Below are 16,486 nucleotides of genomic sequence, written 5' to 3' on the forward strand. Positions count from 1 at the left end.
AAAAAAGGTGATAAAATCCTCACTGTACAGAACACTGACAGGGTTTTACTGTGGCGTCAAATCTCTTCTCCAAAATGTTCTTTATAACTGTTCAAGAACAAATCGAAGTTTCCACAGCCTATTTCTTGCCAAAATATCAGATTGTAATACAGGTACTGACCTATTTCCAGATACCTTTGATGGTTTCTTTGCATTGCAGTTTATAAGTTTCCTGGCCCTGACACAATGATGCAGGCTCCTGACTATTGAGTAGTTGAGAGAACACCTGAGCAGCTACTCAGCTTCCTGTCTTGTTTTTTTTTTTTTTTTTTTTTTTTTTTTAAGATTTATTATTTGGGAGAAAGAGCGCATATACATGCATGAGTGGAGGGAGGTGCAGCAGTGGAAGAGAGAACCCCAAGCAGGCTCCATGCTCAGTGCAGATCCCAACTCAGGGCTCTATCCCATGACCCTGAGATCATGACCTGAGCTGAAATCAAGAGCTAGATGCTTGGTATGCCTGGGTGGCTCAGTGGTTAAGGATCTGCCTTCAGCTTTAGGTGGTGATCCTGGGGTCCCAGGATTGAGTCCCATATCGGGCTCTCCATGGGGGAGCCTAGCCTACTTCTCCCTCTGCCTATGTCTCTGCCTCTCTCTGTGTGTCCTCAGGAATAAATAAATAAATATTATAAATAAATGAGATTTTCATGAGAGACACAGGGTGGGTGGCAGAGACACAGGCACAAGGAGAAGCAGGCTCCATGCAGGAAGCCTGATACAGGACTCAATCCTGGGACTCCAGGATCATGCCCTGGGCCAAAGGCAGGCGCTAAATCACCGAGCCACCCAGGGATCCAATAAAATCCTCAAAAAAAAAAAAAAAAATGCTGGACGCTTAACCCACTGAGCCACCAAGATGCCCCTTAATTTTTTTGAAGATATATGTTTAACAAAATCAAGATCATAACATATAGCTGATTTTTTTAATCATGACATTTTTTCCCCACATGATCTTTTGTTATCCTTATCTCAAATCATTGACAAAACCTTATTTTTAAACCTGTCTACCTTTGTGTCCTATGGCTTACACCATAGTCCAGCTACTTCTCTGGGGACACCTGGGTGGCTCAGTGGTTGAGAGTCTGCCTTCAGCTCAGGTTGTGATCCAGGGTCCTGGGATGGCGTACTGCATTGGGCTCCACGTGGGGAGCCTGCTTCTCCCTCTGCCTATGTCTCTGCCTCTCTCTCTGCCTCTCTGTCTCTCTCTGTCTCTCTCTATGTCTCTCATGGATAAATAAGTAAAATCTTTAAAACAACAACAAAAAACAACTTCTCTGTTGTTGGACATTTAGGCTATTTCCAATTTTTGCCCATTACAACAAAGTTATTAAGGACACCTTTGTGTAAACTAGAGTGTACAGATGTGTTTGTTTTATCCCCCCCCCCCCCGCAAAAAAAAAGAGTAAGTTGCTTTCCTGGCAGCTATCTCGTTATATTTCTGCACACTTAGAATCTTAGAGCACAGAGGTGGAGTCTTCAAGAGGGTGAAGGCCTGGAGCAGAGTCTAGAGCCCATCAGAGGCAAGGACAAGGGAGTCAGAGTTCAGTGCTGGCTATAAGAGTCATCTGGGAGCTTTTAAAAATATAAGGACCAGGCCTTTACCAGAAAGAAAGATTTACTTGGCCTGGGCTGAGGCTAAGATCATAATTTTTTTAATCTTTCATTTTAAGTAAAGCTCCTCCTAGTGCACAGCTAGAGTTCTGTTCTGAAAGGATACCTTATAGAAAGGATAGCTTACAAAGGCTATGGGTCCTTTGAAGCCTTTCAAGAATAGATTAGGGACAGGGAGCGGGGAAATGGGGACAGATAAAGTTCAAGCAGTCAGCTTCTGGCTCATGAAATTTGGCTTTCCTTTTTGGTCTTTTTTTTTTTTTTTTTTAACACATTGCCATTGGAGGGTAGATGAGACATTGGTCAATGGCAATAAAAAGTGATTTTGAATCATAGTCAAAAGCAGGGAGTGCCCTCTGGGGGGCACTGTTCTCTGCCCCTTCAGCCACACTGTTGTAAGTTCACCACCAAGTTTCTGCATCAAGGCAGCCACAGTGAGTTAGTGTACACAGGATGACATCAAGAGGCCAGAATGATTCTTAATGAAAACCACCAGTTCCTTACCTGAGGTCACTCTCCAAAAGACCAACTTCTTGTTCCATCACCTCTTCATTCCCTGTCCCTCTGCCCCTTCTCTGTTTAACTTCCATCAGCTTTCCCTTTATCCTTTTATTGAAATTGATTTTGTGTTGACATGATTAAATTGTCCATGCTGTGTCTATAGATTGAGGCTAAAAATGAAAGGACGATAAATATGTGTACATTATTATAATAGATTGTAGTTGCCATTAGCTGCTGATTCAGTAGTTCACTACATTCTCTTTTTTGCGGGTCCACTTCTTTTCTTCCATTCTATCAGTTATTCAAAGGCTCGCCACAATTTTGTTGGCTTCACATGTGGACCATGGTTTTCTTGTGCACCTTTAGGTTTTTCCTGTAGTTTCTAATTGTCTGTCTTTCTTCTTGTTGAGAATAGTCACAGTCACCTTTACCATATTCCCGAGGTCTTGCAGTTCCTACATACTGTTTATGGAATGCAATTTGTTGCATTCTTCCAGGGCCCACTGATTTCTTGTAACCTGGATAATGGAATTTTTGGCCTACTGTAGTGCTGTTATCCTTCCATTTCTTTTCAATCCTGGTTCAATACTAGAATTTTTTGTATCTCATGTCTTCCCATTTCTTTATTTACATTCCAGCAAAATGAGAGTGAATCCTAGGCAGCCCGGGTGGCTCAGTGGTTTAGCATCACCTTCGGCCCAGGGCATGATCCTGGAGACCCTAGATCGGGTGCCATGTCGGGCTCCCTGCATGGACCCTGTGTCCTGCCTCTCTTTCTCTCTCTCTCTGTGTCTCTCATGAACGAGTAAATAAAATATTAAAAGAGAGAGAGAGAGAGAGAGAGAGAGAGTGAATCCTAAAGGAACTTCCTCCCAATGGATGCATAAGAGATAATTTTTGACTCCTCACATGCCTACACAAGTCCTGATTTTGTTTTTACACCAAGAGGTTCATAGTAATCTTCCCTAAGAACATGAAATTTTTGCTCTACTGTCTACTAAGTGTCCAATGCATTGTTGAAAAATCTGATATTAATCTTAATTCTCAGTCTTTTGTAGATGCCCTGGTTTATTCTCTTTGGGAATGTCTAGGATCTTCTCTTTATCCTTGTTACTTTATTTTTGTTTTTATTTTTATTTTTGTATTTTAAAGATTTTATTTATTCATGAGAGACACAGAGAGAGGGAGAGAGAGGCGAGGCACAGACACAAGCAGAGGGAGAAGCAGGCTCCATGCAGGGAGCCTGACATGGGACTCGATTCCGGGTCTCCAGGATCATACCCTGGGCCGAAGGCGGCGCTAAACCGCTGAGCCATCCGGGCTGCCCTATCCTTGTTACTTTGAAATTTCATTAAAATGTACCTTATAGAATAAGTTCTTTTTCTTGGTTTGATTTTCTTTTTTCAGTGAGGTCCCTTCTTCTCTGGGCCTTTTCAGATGAAGATTCCAGTTCCCCTCAAAGGTTTCTGAGAAATTCTCTCTTATTAAGTCTTCATTATATGGCTTCTGCCCTATAGTTCCTTTGTTTTCTCTTGTGGAAACTTCCATTGGACAGAAATCGGTCCTTAGTGAGGTTCTGTGTCTTTTACCTTCCTTAATGTTTTCTATTCTCTATCGAAAATTGAGTGCTGGGGCGCCTGGGTGGCTCAGTGGTTGAGTGTCTGCCTTTGGCTCAGGACATGATCCTGGGATCGTGTCCCGCATCAGGCTCCCTACAGAGAGCCTGCTTCTCCTTCTCCCTATGTCTCTGCCTGTCTCTCTGGGTCTCTCATGAATAAATAAATAAAAACTTTAAAAAATAAAAAATAAATAAAATTGAGTGCACAATCTGAGGAATTTCCTGGATCTTATCTGCCAGTATTCCTAATATTTTGTTTCAGAAGTTATATTATTAATTTCAATCTCTTTCTTATTTGTTAGTGTGTTTTTTTTATTGCATCCTGATCTTCTTTTATGGACAGAGTAGGTTCTACACACACACACACACACACACACACACACACACACACACACTTTTCTCCAGGGTTGGTGTTTTGGTCAGTTTGTCTTTCATCTCTTGTTTTCCTGACCTGGTAGGCAACCCAATGAGGTCTAGTTGTACTTAAGAACAAAAACCTGAGTTGCTGAGCCTAAGTAGGTGAGCACTTTCTGCCTGGTCGTGTGTGTAGGCCTGTTTTCTTGCGGGAGCTCTCCTGAATCGAAAGGCTGAGAGGTGTGTGGGAAATGTGCAGATCCAGAGAGTAGGCAGCAAACTATCAAAGTGAGAGGAGCTTTACTCTTTTTTCTAAGTAGGCTCCATGCCCAGCGTAGGGCTTTAACTCACGACCCTGAGATCAAGACCTGAGCTGAGATCAAGAATTGGACACTTAACCAACTGAGCCACCCCGGCACCCCTGGGCTGGGGGGCGGTCAGGACAGGTGTTCTGCTGTTTCATCCTTTTGGTCGCTCCCAGCCTCCATTCTTATAATACTTGGGCTTCTGCCTCTGATGCATCCCGTCCGCCCCACATGTATTCTGAGCTCTTGCATTTCTCTGCTTTCCATTCCAAAAATCTACAACCCAATTTCTGATCTCTTTTTTATTACCTGTTTATCCAGCCTTGTTCCTGTTATTCCAGGGCAGTCTAAGAAGGAAAGAGGGGAGACAAGCTCATGCACTTTGTTTTCAACTGGAAGCATGAGAGCTTTTCTGAGATTCAGTTGTTTCTCAGCCCTATTCTAGAAATGACCAATCTTCCAAATATTGGCAGAATGTTCAGGGGACCACCAGATGGAGAAGGGGGACTCGAGAGCATCAAAGGGACCCTGTGCGAGTACCCCAGCTGTGCCCTCCTCCCTCCCAGCCAGCTCTCACACCCACTAATGCTGGCTCTGCTTGCAGGAGATCCTCTCTGCCTGCTGGGCTTTTGACCTGCAGGAGAGGCCCAGCTTCACCCTGCTGATGGACATGCTGGAAAAACTGCCCAAGCTGAACCGGAGGCTCTCCCACCCTGGGCACTTCTGGAAGTCTGCTGAGTAAGTTTCCCCTGAGTGGGCCAAACTCACCAACCAAGCCTGTACAGCCTTATCTGGTTTCTTAAAGGGCACCGTCCAATCTGTCTGCCTACAGTGTTGATTCGGGGAATACACAGAGCAGATTAGCCAGAGGTAACTAGACTCGTCCCCTTGCCCAAGTGATACTAGGATCTTGTTTATTTCAGAGAACTCCTTTTGAGAGGCAAGTATCTCTAGTGCTCTTCTGTGAAAAGCTGCCTATCACTATTATCAGGGCAGTGCAGACTCTGGGCCAGGACAAGAAGATTTTGCCTTGGAAGGGGCCACACGGGGCCAGCTGGAAGCCAGAGCAGCATGGGTCCTAGAGCATCAGCAATGTCAGCAGAGCGGCTATTACTTAAAAGGGTGCAGACTCGAGACAGCTTTCTAGCCCCACATCAGCCACCTGTTAGAGGGCCACATGGCCAGAGTTTATGTGCTGCTTTGATGCTGGAAGTCCATCTTTCTCCTGTTGAATCACACAATTGTTTGTACCCCTTGGTACTGGGCAGCCTTCACTCCTCTTGTACATTCTGTCTCATTCCCCTTTTGTTCTGTCCCTCTGGCACACTCTGCCTGAACGCTCCAAAGCAGACCTTTGCCCTGCCATAAACCCTTTGTGAGAATCTCAGGAAGTCATTTGTTCCAGGCCTCAGTATCCACAGCTTTTAAAAGTAGGGCTTGGGCCAGAGCGGGGTGGGGGGTGGGTGAGCATGGGAAATGCATTAAGCCTTACAGACATGGAGGGAAATTTCAAGTTACAGCTCCTGTCCCTGGGATTTCTAGTGTGCCCAGCAGCGGTGCGAAGCTATGACAGCACTGTGGACGGTCTGTATTGCAAGGCAAGGACTCAGCTCTGCCATTTGATGTGGGAGCAGTCACAGACAGCATGTAAACCAAGAGTGGCTGGGGGCTCTAAGCTAATTATGATGCTCCAACTTAAATTCCATGCAACTTTCACATACTGCTTTTCGAGGGAAAAAAATAAAAGAAGATTTCACAATATGTGACGCTCACTCAACCACTGAGCCACCCAGGCACTCCTGATATGAATGGTTTTAAACTTTTTTCAGGCAAAGGGCACTTTCTAAAAGTGCAATCTCCCCCCAAAGTCCCAATATTATAAAGCAGATAAAATATAGCTGCTCTTGGTAGTTGTGTGGGCAGGAGCCCATCCACATCCCCAAGGTGGCTCCTGGGGTCCCCAGTCATGATGCAAGTGGCACCTGCAGTCACATCACAGAGCCCCTGGAGAAGCGGCACTTGGATCTTCTGTCTGTTGCCCAGGCATGTGGTGGCAGCAGCACTCCTCCTATTCTAGTTGGTAAATATTTTAGGTTTGTAGGTCATATGATCTCTATCATCTGTTCTTGGTATTTTTGGTTTTTGAATTTTTTCTTTTAAAACTTTAAAGTGATTAATCTGTTTGTGGCTGGATTTAGCTTGTATTTAGTTTGCTGGCCCATCTTGAAAACAAACTGTATTGGGTTTCGAGTCATGGGTGAGAGGAGGCCCAGCACAGGTCACCCGAGGGTGACCAGAGGGTGCAGTAGGAGAACCACTGATTTAGGTCATCTGCAGGGACAGCCTAGAGGAATGACCGTTTGGGGTTGGGAATGCTGTCTCTTAAAATGCCACATTAGTTTCCATATTTTGCTCTTAAGGTGGGTCAGAGTCTAAGGCAAACAGGGCACAACAGAATGTTGTGATTAGAAATGTGGGTTCAGCCTATCCATTGCAGAGTGCCTGCTACACACCCACAGAGACGAAGGCCAAGGCCAGGCCTCGGCCAGCCAGGAGTTTCTAGTCTAATTGGAGAATGGATGAGGGAATGATTATAACATGCTAAGAGCTATGATGAAGAACAGCCTTTGTGGGAGCCCACACAGGGGCTTCTCTGCCCACCCAGAAAGCTTGAGAAAGGGTCTCCAGAAAGAGGGGTCTTTGGAACTGGGTTTCAAACAGGAACTGTCCTGGCAGAGACCAGGAGACTGGGGTTCCCCTGGACTTGGGCACTTGTTTAATATCCTGGTTCCTGGTTTTGTCATCCACAGAAGAGAGGAGAAGGCTGCACTAGGCAGGTCAGGCATTCAGGAGATGATTTCAGATTCCCTAAAGACCATATAGCCCCACCTTCTCATTTACAGGTGGGAGACAGAGCCGTAAATCGGCATTCCCCACCCCAAACCATCTGTTTCAGCCGCTGGGAGGAAAAAAATGCCAGCCTATCTGAATGAGCCTCAGTCAGAGCTTCCTGTTCATAATTTGTACTTTAACACATTCTGCCTCTAATTCTCATTTTCTCTTTTCTTTTCCATCTGTCTTGTTACTGTTTTATTTTCGGCGGTGGGGGGTGGCGCATGTGCTGGCCTGTGCTGTCATCTCCCCACTTCCCACCATCGTGATTTCCTGCCGCTCCTCCTCCACCTGTCTGCGTTGGGTGCCTGATTCCATCACCCACCGGGCTGCATTCTTCCCACACTTGGCAAAACGGTCGCGGGGGGACCCCCAGCCGCTGGCGGAGCCGCTACTACGGGAAGGGGCGTTACGGTCACCTGGACTTTAAGAACTCCTGTCCGGCTCTGGAGGAATAGTGTGTCTTTTGTGATTGCCCTTGTTTCCTGCCTGTTTGTACCCTGCTTCCTGTCTTGTGTCTGCATCCAGCTTCCCTTTTTGCCTGTTTTGTTCCCCTAAAGCCAAAGTGATGTTCTCATAGCTGAACTGGCCACCGGCAAGGGTCCCACAGGCTTGTGTGGCTCTTGCCGGGCTGAGTGGAGGCGCAGGCATACGGCAGGACCTCCGTCTACCTGCTGTGGCTTGTCGCTGGGTGGAAGAGAACTTGGGTCCTTCATCCAAATCCAGGGTGCCCTTTGACCAGAGCTTAAAGAAGGGAATGCAGTAAGCAGGATGAATGAACTTTCAGGAGGTCCGTTTTGATAGTCAGGGGCTGAGGGGAATGGGTCCATTGGCCAACCTCTGTCTAAACATTCTGTGGCTGTCCCAGGGGAACTTGGGACAGGTGCTTTGTGCCAGGTCCCTTTTGAGCTCGCTGTGTTGCCAAGCCTGGCATAGAGCGGGGATGCCCTTTCCCTCTGCAGGGAAAGTGCCCCCCCCCCCGCCCTGGCCAGGCCTCTGCCACTCCTCCTGCTCCTCCAAGGGCTCGGGTTGCTGACTCTTCTCCCCTCTTCTCTTTCTTCCCGTAGGTTGTAGGCCTGGCTGCCTTGCATGCACCAGGGGCTTTCTTCCTCCTAATCGACACTTGGCACCGTGACTTCTGCTCAAACGCAAACTGATGTGCGGGCACTAACCCAGGGGATGTGATCTCTGCCGCGCCAGGCACCTCTCCCGAGACTTCTTTTGCTTTGTTTGTTTTTAAAACGGGCCCCCTCCCCTCTCCATGGCCCACGTGTACCTGAATAACTGCTGTCCACAATCCCCTAACAGACCCTGCCCTCACCCCACCCAGCAGAGCTGCCTACTCTGACAGGACATCATTCTCTAACTCATCCTCTGTGTGAGGGCGGCACCGGTTTGTTTGGGTGATCCTGGCTCCCTACTAACACCTCAATGGGATCAATTCCCTGCTGAGCACATCAGCCCCCCTGTGGGCTGTGTCCGCAGTACAGGGGAGGGCTTTCTGTTTGGCTGTTAACCTGCAGAGGTCTCATCCAACAAGGAGTGGGATGATTTCAGAGCTGCTTGAGGCCCGCCCCATCTGGAGGGCTGGGGCGATGGACATCAGAGTCCTATTGCTATGAAAAACACTAGCTGGAAAGGGCTCTGTCCTCAGCAGTGCCCTCAGGAAAGCTGTCCTAAGACGAAGGGGGCCTGTCGCCAAATAATTTCACTGATAAGAACAAAGCTTCTGCCGCCAGCCCTCACTCCCTTTACAGACAGAAAGTACCAGACCCCAAGTCAGGCTCATCACGAGTGAGGCTAAGAGGCCACACACCATCACTGTGCTGCTTCCCAAGTGCAGATTCCTGGGGTCACCCCCCAAACCAAGTCCAGGTCTCTGGAGGCAGGCTCTGAGAGTCTGCATTTATACTTGCTTTCCAGATGGTCCTGATGCCTGCCCGCCCTAGTATTTGGGGTCCAGTTTCTCTTTTCTTCCTTTGCACTTGGAGCAGAGCCTTCCTGGCTGCAAGTGAGAAAGTACTCAGGCCTGTGGCAATGATGACATGCCGTGGGCCAAGGACTCCAAGATGAACAAGCCCCTGTCCCCTCAGGAGGGTATGCGGCCAAGTCTTAAACTCCCTTGGCCAAGTATGACCAGGAGCAGCTCTGCCGAGGCTGTTGGCTTGTAGTCGTCCTTACTTCTTGCTGGGGTCAGGTCCTCTATGGAGCTTCTGAAACTGGCCTGCTCCTGAGCTAACATTACCCTACTTCCGTCAAGACCAGCGTGGCTGTAACTCATGTTTTTGTTCCTCTTTGCAGCATTAACAGCAGCAAAGTTGTACCCCGGTTTGAAAGGTTTGGCTTGGGTGTCCTGGAGTCCAGTAATCCAAAGATGTAGCCAGCTGTGCAGTTTTTTCTGCCAATTTCTTTCTTTCTTAAATGTGTTTCTGAAGCATCCAAACAACCACCGTGACAAAAATGAAAACACTCTTCAAAACATCAGTCTACCCTAAGTGCTGCAAATCAGGAGTGTGAGTCCTCGACTCAGACCATTCATCCACAAAAACACCCGGGCTGGAGATGGAGCTGCACCTGCTGTTTCTTAAAGTGACATTACTGACAACCAGACCTGCCCCAACAGGCAGCGAATGTTTACATATATGTTTCTGGGGAGTGAATTCGATGCTTTGCAGTAGGTAATAATAAAAAGTGCTCTGCAGAGGCACACTGGCACCACTGGCCAGGATGGCAGAAGTGGCCTTCCCTCTGGAGGACCCTGTCGGCATTGAGGAAAAGAAAGAAAAGCATCATGATTGTGGCTGTTCTCCAGGGAGGAAGGGGAACCATGAGGTTTGACCTGGATGGACTCTGCTTTGGCCCTAAAGCCCAGCCATGGAGAATGTCCCTGTGTTGGGTTCTTGCCCTATCCTATCAAAGAGACGCTGTCCCTTTTTCTTCTGTCAGAAGAAACCCTGGCTAGGAACCAAGCTAGATTATGAGGGTCAGGAATTTCCAAGAGTTTGTTTCCCTTTTGACCCCAATAATCCAGCCCATCCCTGCTGGAAAAAGAGAGACAGATAAAATGCAAATAGTATCTAGATTGATCCAGGGGTTCGTGGGTTGGTAGCCAGGGTGGAGGTAGCCTCTCACCTGTGGAGAGGTTTCTTTCACACAGCTTCCAGGAAGACACCAAGGAGATGGCACTCAGGGCTTCAGCTTTTTAGACACGTCCCAGTCCTGGCTGACCTTTGACCCCAGACCTAAGGCCCAGCCCAGCAGCTGTGTATACCATGAAAGCTTGCTTGGTGAGGACAAAGGGAAGGGAGAAGTGGCAGGGCTCCTGAGCCCACCCTCCCAGTCACAGGGGTGACCTGGCTCTTTGGAAGCTCTATCAGTCATGCCAGGGTTCTGGAACTGCCTGCCCATTCTCCCCCTGTACTGTTGAAATGAAAGCCCATAGCCACTCCTGACTCTTCTGCAGTCCGTGTTCTGAGCTCTTAGCTAAGACAGGAGGCCTGTGCCCCTCCACACCATTCATCTAGACCCACCCAGCCCACCAGTCTTCGAGCCTTCCCATGAACTAAGTCAGGGCCACCTATCTATGTGTGTACCTTTGCACGAGAAGGAGGGGTGTGAGTAGGGGAAGTCTGTGATGTGAGAGCACCCTCCCTATCTTCATTAGAAGCTGTCACCCAAAGGGAAAGTACCAAATGGCAAAGAAGCCTTCAGTGGGTGTTACCATGTTAGGCCTCAAGCCAGAACTGACTGAAGGTGACAAGGGTGGAGATGTGGTTGGATTCAGACCCAGAATGCTCTGAGCCATGCCCTGAGCCAAGATGGAGGGGCATGTGGTCCTCTCATCCCTTTCATTTAGACCCATTTAGCAAAGCTCCCAATCTTCAGGGCCTTCCCTGGAGTCTAGCCAAAATGTCCTATGAAGCAAGCCACTACCTAGAAGTTGTAGGGCTGTCTTCCTGTCCCCAGGTCAGGCACCCCTTGGCTGACACACGCTTAGCAGAGCTGTGCAGCCATGCAGGGTATCTGGGCTCCCACTGCCCATCAGCACCCCAGACCTGAGCTCCTTAACCCTTCCCAGTCAGGGTGCTTGGGGAAGATTGGAGCTGTAAACCAGCTGGATTCAGCTCCAGGTGGGACTGCTTTCACCTCCTCATCCCTTGGCCTCCCCAATGAGTATCATGCCGCAGATCAGTTTCAGGAAGCTTTCGTCAAACACCAACGGTGTCTTGTGCAAGTGCAGGGGACTCCGCAACAGGAGCAGCCACAGTCTCTGCCCTTAAAGGAACTGACCCTCTGCCAGGAACCGTGAGGCGGAGGTGAAGGTCTGGTGGTGACAGCCCCTTCATCTGCAGGACCCTGGACAGCCTCCCAGCTCTTGGCCTACCCCTGCACTGCCTGTCATTTAAGAGAAAAGTAGTCCCCTTCTCCCACTCAAAGTGACTGTGAATTGAGGTTGAGAAGACATGCTTGCCCTTCTGTGTGCTCTTCCCGTCTGTTGTGGAAACACGAAGGACGGCAGATACTGTGAATTCAGCCTGCATGGCCAACTGTGAAGGGGATGGAGAAGCTGAGATGGCCTCCTTGGCGAGAGCTCTGGGGATAGCGGGGGATCCCCACCAGGGTCTGAGAGTGGACCCCAAGCATTGGTCCTTCATGGCACGTCCCCAGTCCCTAGCATCCCCTCCAAAACCCTAGGGCCCTTGTCCCTGCTGCCTTTAGCCACCAGAGCTGCAGTCCCTAGGTCTCTGTCCAACTCAAGGTCTTCAGTCCTAGCAAGCTCCCTGTTGGTCGTGGGCAGTGTAGCAACGTTGACCTCACCATGTCACCAAATCCATGCAGGGTGCTGGAGCGCCTCTGCCCTCTTAGTGGCATTTCTCGTGACTACAGGGGGCAGCTGTGTGTCCTATAAGCCTGCATTGCTGTTGTTCCGTGTTGATTAGGGGGCCGAGTGGAGATGTAAATGTGAAGCCGTTTAGAGAGCTTGTGTGATGCTGCAGTGTTAGCCCGGATTTCATTAGTGTGTGTAAAACCAGCGTCTTCCGTGGCCACAGGCACACACTTGCTTTTTTGAATGTGATGTAAAATTTGTACAGTAAAAGTTTTTATATTTTCTATCAACTGCATTTGTCTTCCAGAAATGCTATTAATTTAAATTAAAATGGTTAGTATTAATGAACGTGCTGTATTAGTTTTTTGCCACTGGCAAGAACACATCTTTTGTGCCAGGCCAAGCCTGGGTGTCTGGAGTTTGTGAATAAAAGTGTACCATGATGTCTGGGGCTTGTGTCTACTTGGATCAGTTCCAGATGAGTGTGAGGAGCTACTCGGATGGCACAGGGAACAGGAATGGGGGTGGGGGAGTCAGTGGGGGTTGCACCCCCTCTAGGAGCACCTTCCGAAGAAAGAAATTATCCATGGACCTTGAAGGCACAGAAGAGTGGAGACAGAATGGCATCAGAACCCATGATGCACAGAGGATGGTCATCCAGCCCTCAAGAGTAAGCAGACCTAAATCCAGTCAGTGTCTCCTGGGCTGGAGATGCCTTGCCTCATGGAAGCCTTAGAGGTGGGGTGGGAAGTGGAACGCTCATTTATCTGAATCTTATTTCTAGGAGCCTCTCCTTGCCAGTCAGGTAGAGAAGTAGGTGCTTTGGAGGTTGGAGTGAGCAGAACAGATAGAGGAGAGGGATCCAGTATTCACAAGGCCCTCTTCTGAGCCAGGGAGGTGCTTTCTGTACATGCCACCCACCCTCCTTAGTGTAATCCTCCAAACGATGCCATGAGGCAGGAATTGTGATGTTTCAATCAAGGAAGCTGGGGCACAAGAGGTTGATCCCCCAAGATGACATGGCTGAAAGGTGGCTAGTTCAGGATGCAGTTCATGGCTTTGACGCCAAAACTTCCTTTCAGCGAAAGACAAGGAACTTACCAGTCATTTACTGAGCACCTGTGCTCAGGCAATGGTGCTAAGTTCTAGAACACAGATAAAAAGGTGGTAGTGCCCTTGCCTTCAGCTATGAGCCCTGCATGGAGCCTGCTTCTCCCTCTGCCTGTGTCTCTGCTTCTCTATGTCTCTCATTAATAGATGAATAAAATCTTTAAAAAAAAAAAAAAGATCCCTGGTTATCTTGGAAAGGGGGAGGGAGGGTTTGGCACACAGTGGCCCTTTGACACATTGTTTAATATTTAACATTCCCTAATTACCTCTGTACCCTGCAATTGGATTTTTTGTATGCTATTGCATTCATGCAGGCTTCTGCAGGGATAGATGGCTCCAGAGTTTGGCACAGGAATATAGTGGGGGTTGGGGGCAGCGCTGGCAGGTACTGGTGGCTGGTGTATGGAGGAGGGACAAAGGGTACCACAGCTCCCACATGGCAGCGCACCTGGGTCCTTGGGCATAAGTTTTAACGCGTATACGTGGAGGAGAGCTTTGTTTTTTTAGAGTAGTTTTTTTTTTTTTAAGAGATCTTATTTATTCATGATAGACATAGAGAGAGAGGCAGAGACACAGGCAGAGGGAGAAGCAGGCTCCATACTGGGAGCCCAACGTGGGACTCGATCCCCGGACTCCAGGGTCACGCACAGGGGCCGAAGGCAGGCGCTAAACCACTGAGCCACCCAGGGATCCCCGGAGGAGAGCTTTGTAACTGGAAGAATGAGCTCTCCCATCGCCTGCTGCTAGGCTGAGAAGAATGCAGATACAATCCAGTCTTTAGGCCTGCGCCTCCCAAAACGTTGACAGGAGCTTTGTGTCTTCAGAAAGTGTGTGTGACTCCGAAATGGGTCTCCCCATCCTGTGCCAGAAGCCCCAAGGGGCCAGTTGAAAGCAGTGGTTGAGGAAGGTAGCTCAAAGATGTTCTCAGGGCCAAGTACCAACTGGTTTGCAGGAGAAGGTGCTCAGGGCTCGAAGTTGATAGGAGCTAGAGCAATCGCCTGAGGGAGCAGCCGGCACCCAGCGAGAATTCTTCCCACAAGTGGGAGGGTGGTGAAGACTGGGGAACTGGACAATGTGCTCTGTGAGACAGCTGGTCCCCATCTCTGGTGAACTGTCGCCTCCTGGGAAGGAGAACCCAGTGTTGCCAGACCTTCCCTTTTATCTTTTTTTTTTCTTTTAAGATTTTATTTATTTATTCATGAGAGAGGCAGAGACATAGGCAGAAGGAGAAGCAGGTTCCCCACAGGGAGCCCGATGTGGGACGTGATCCCCAGACCCAGGATGGTGCCCTGAGCCAAAGATGCTCAACCACTGAGTTACCCAAACATCCCTTGTTTATCATTCTTTTCGTTTGTTTTTAACAGGACCTAGAAGTCTGGATTTTTTATTTTTTATTTTTTTTGGTGAAATCTCCAAATTTCCAAAAGTTAGCTTTTCTTTTTCATTTTATTTTATTGTTTTATTTTTATTCTGTGTATAGGACAAACAAAACCAGTTTGCAGACTGGCCGTGGCCCACAGGCCACCCAGTGTAGGTTCTGGCCCGACCCTGGGGGCCGGCAGGAGGCAGCTGGAGCTAAGGACGAGCTGGTGCCAGGAGGCCCAGCATCAGGGGAGATTGTGCAGGCTCGCCCTCCTCCCTGCCGCCCGGGCCGTGTGCTCTGGGGACACACGCTGATTCACCGCACATGGCAGCACCCCTCTCCAGAAGGCCCGGGGCTTGGTGGTGGGAGCCCGACATGTCACTGGACTTCGGTGCAAGGGGGTGTCCTCTGGCGGCGCCCGAGCAGTGGACGCGTGGGGGCGACTTACGTACCAGAGCTCTGGAGTCCAGCCACTCGCATTAATCCCTGTTCGATTTGGGGCCTGGACAGTCCCCAGCCCTCCTGCAGATCCCGCTGTCAACAGGGCCGCCCGACGACGAGAGCCTGATCCTGTGCTCCCACCTGCCTGCCCCAGAGCACACGGCCACTGCCCCCCAGCTGAGAGCTGCCCAGGGAGAGGCCCCAGCTACTGGTAGGTCCTTAACCCGCCTTGAGGCAGCAAGTGATGTAGAGTCACACAGTGAGAAAGTGATTCTCTTTCCAAGTATCCTTCAGTCCCTCTGGGGACCCCAAGAGGAAAGGCCCGGATGGTTAGTAGCCTCCTCTCCCACCAGCGCTGATCCGCCTTTTACCACAGTCTCGGCCCCTTGCAGACTCAGAACTTCCCAGGAACAGCGTTTTACAGCTGGAGCTTAATAGCCTTCTCCCTCCACCCCCACCTCTTAAATAAACATAAATCTCATTTTAACCATTTAACTGTGTGGCGCCTAAGGCCCCCCCCCAGAAATTGCACAATGTCGCTTTTGCGTTCTGTCGGCCACAGTAAGTTATGCGCCAACCCCAATTCAGGGGCAGGAAAGGAGACTCCATCTCTCGAGGGGAGGAAGAGCAGTCACATTGCAAGCGGCGTGGATGCACTTTAGAGTATCTCTAAAGACCTGGGCTCCAGGGCAGCCTGGGTGGCGCTCAGCGGTTTAGCACCTCCTTCAACCCAGGGCATGATCCTGGAGACCCGGGATCGAGCCCCACGTCGGGCTCCCTGCGTGGAGCCTGCTTCTCCCTCTGCCTGTGTCTCTGCCCCTCTCTGTCTCTCATGAATAAATAGATAAAATCTTTAAAAATAAATAAAGACCTGGGCTCCAGCCCTTAGGATATAAGCCTTCAGAGGGAACAAGCTTTCTGATGTGGATTAATCCTGGGAAGGGAAAGCTAGGCCCTCTCTTTTGCTCCCCAGAGCAGCTTGGAATGGGAGGGGATTGGTGAGGATGGCCCCAGGACAACACACAAAGTCTCTTTTGTTCTGATCCAAAAGTCCACAGCACCTGTGAACAGCTGTCCCCATGCACATGTTATGTGCCAGGCCCTGCTGTAAGCACTATGCACGATTAACTCACTTAATCCTCCTACGGCTCTACTCGGGAGGTACTACTACCGTCCCAGTCTTACAAATGAGAAAAGAAGCAGACCTGAAAGGTAAGTTGTGGGGTGAAGAGCCCTCAGCTGGTAGTGTCCTCTTTAATCAGTGCTGTCACAAGCCCAGCTAAAACCCGGGCTTCTAGCGCTCTGGGGAAGAGATTCAACCCTTTGGCTCAGGGCATGATCCTGGGGTCCTGGGATTGGGTCCCACATCGGGCTCCCCTCAGGGAGCCTGCTCCTCCCTCTGCCTATGTCTCTGCCTCTCTCTG

At 49.3% G+C, this 16,486-nt stretch overlaps 1 protein-coding gene across 3 annotated transcripts in view; it reads left to right on the top strand.

Moving 5' to 3' along the window:
* KSR1 (kinase suppressor of ras 1) overlaps window positions 1–12,676 on the top strand; it is a 154,325-nt gene extending 141,649 nt beyond the window's left edge. For 2 of the 3 annotated variants that reach the window (XM_055322104.1, XM_055322110.1), the window contains 2 exons: window positions 5,033–5,166; window positions 9,622–12,676. In XM_055322104.1, coding sequence (XP_055178079.1) covers window positions 5,033–5,166; window positions 9,622–9,700 — 213 coding nt within the window. In that variant the 3' untranslated portion in view covers window positions 9,701–12,676. Of the gene's footprint in view, window positions 1–5,032; window positions 5,167–7,696; window positions 7,778–9,621 lie in introns of all 3 variants that reach the window. The other variant, XM_055322096.1, reaches the window with a different exon arrangement.
* Window positions 12,677–16,486: the final 3,810 nt, after the last annotated feature.

Source organism: Nyctereutes procyonoides, unplaced genomic scaffold (genome assembly GCF_905146905.1).
Source record: "Nyctereutes procyonoides isolate TBG_1078 unplaced genomic scaffold, NYPRO_anot_genome, whole genome shotgun sequence".
In the NCBI taxonomy this organism is placed as follows: domain Eukaryota; kingdom Metazoa; phylum Chordata; class Mammalia; order Carnivora; family Canidae; genus Nyctereutes; species Nyctereutes procyonoides.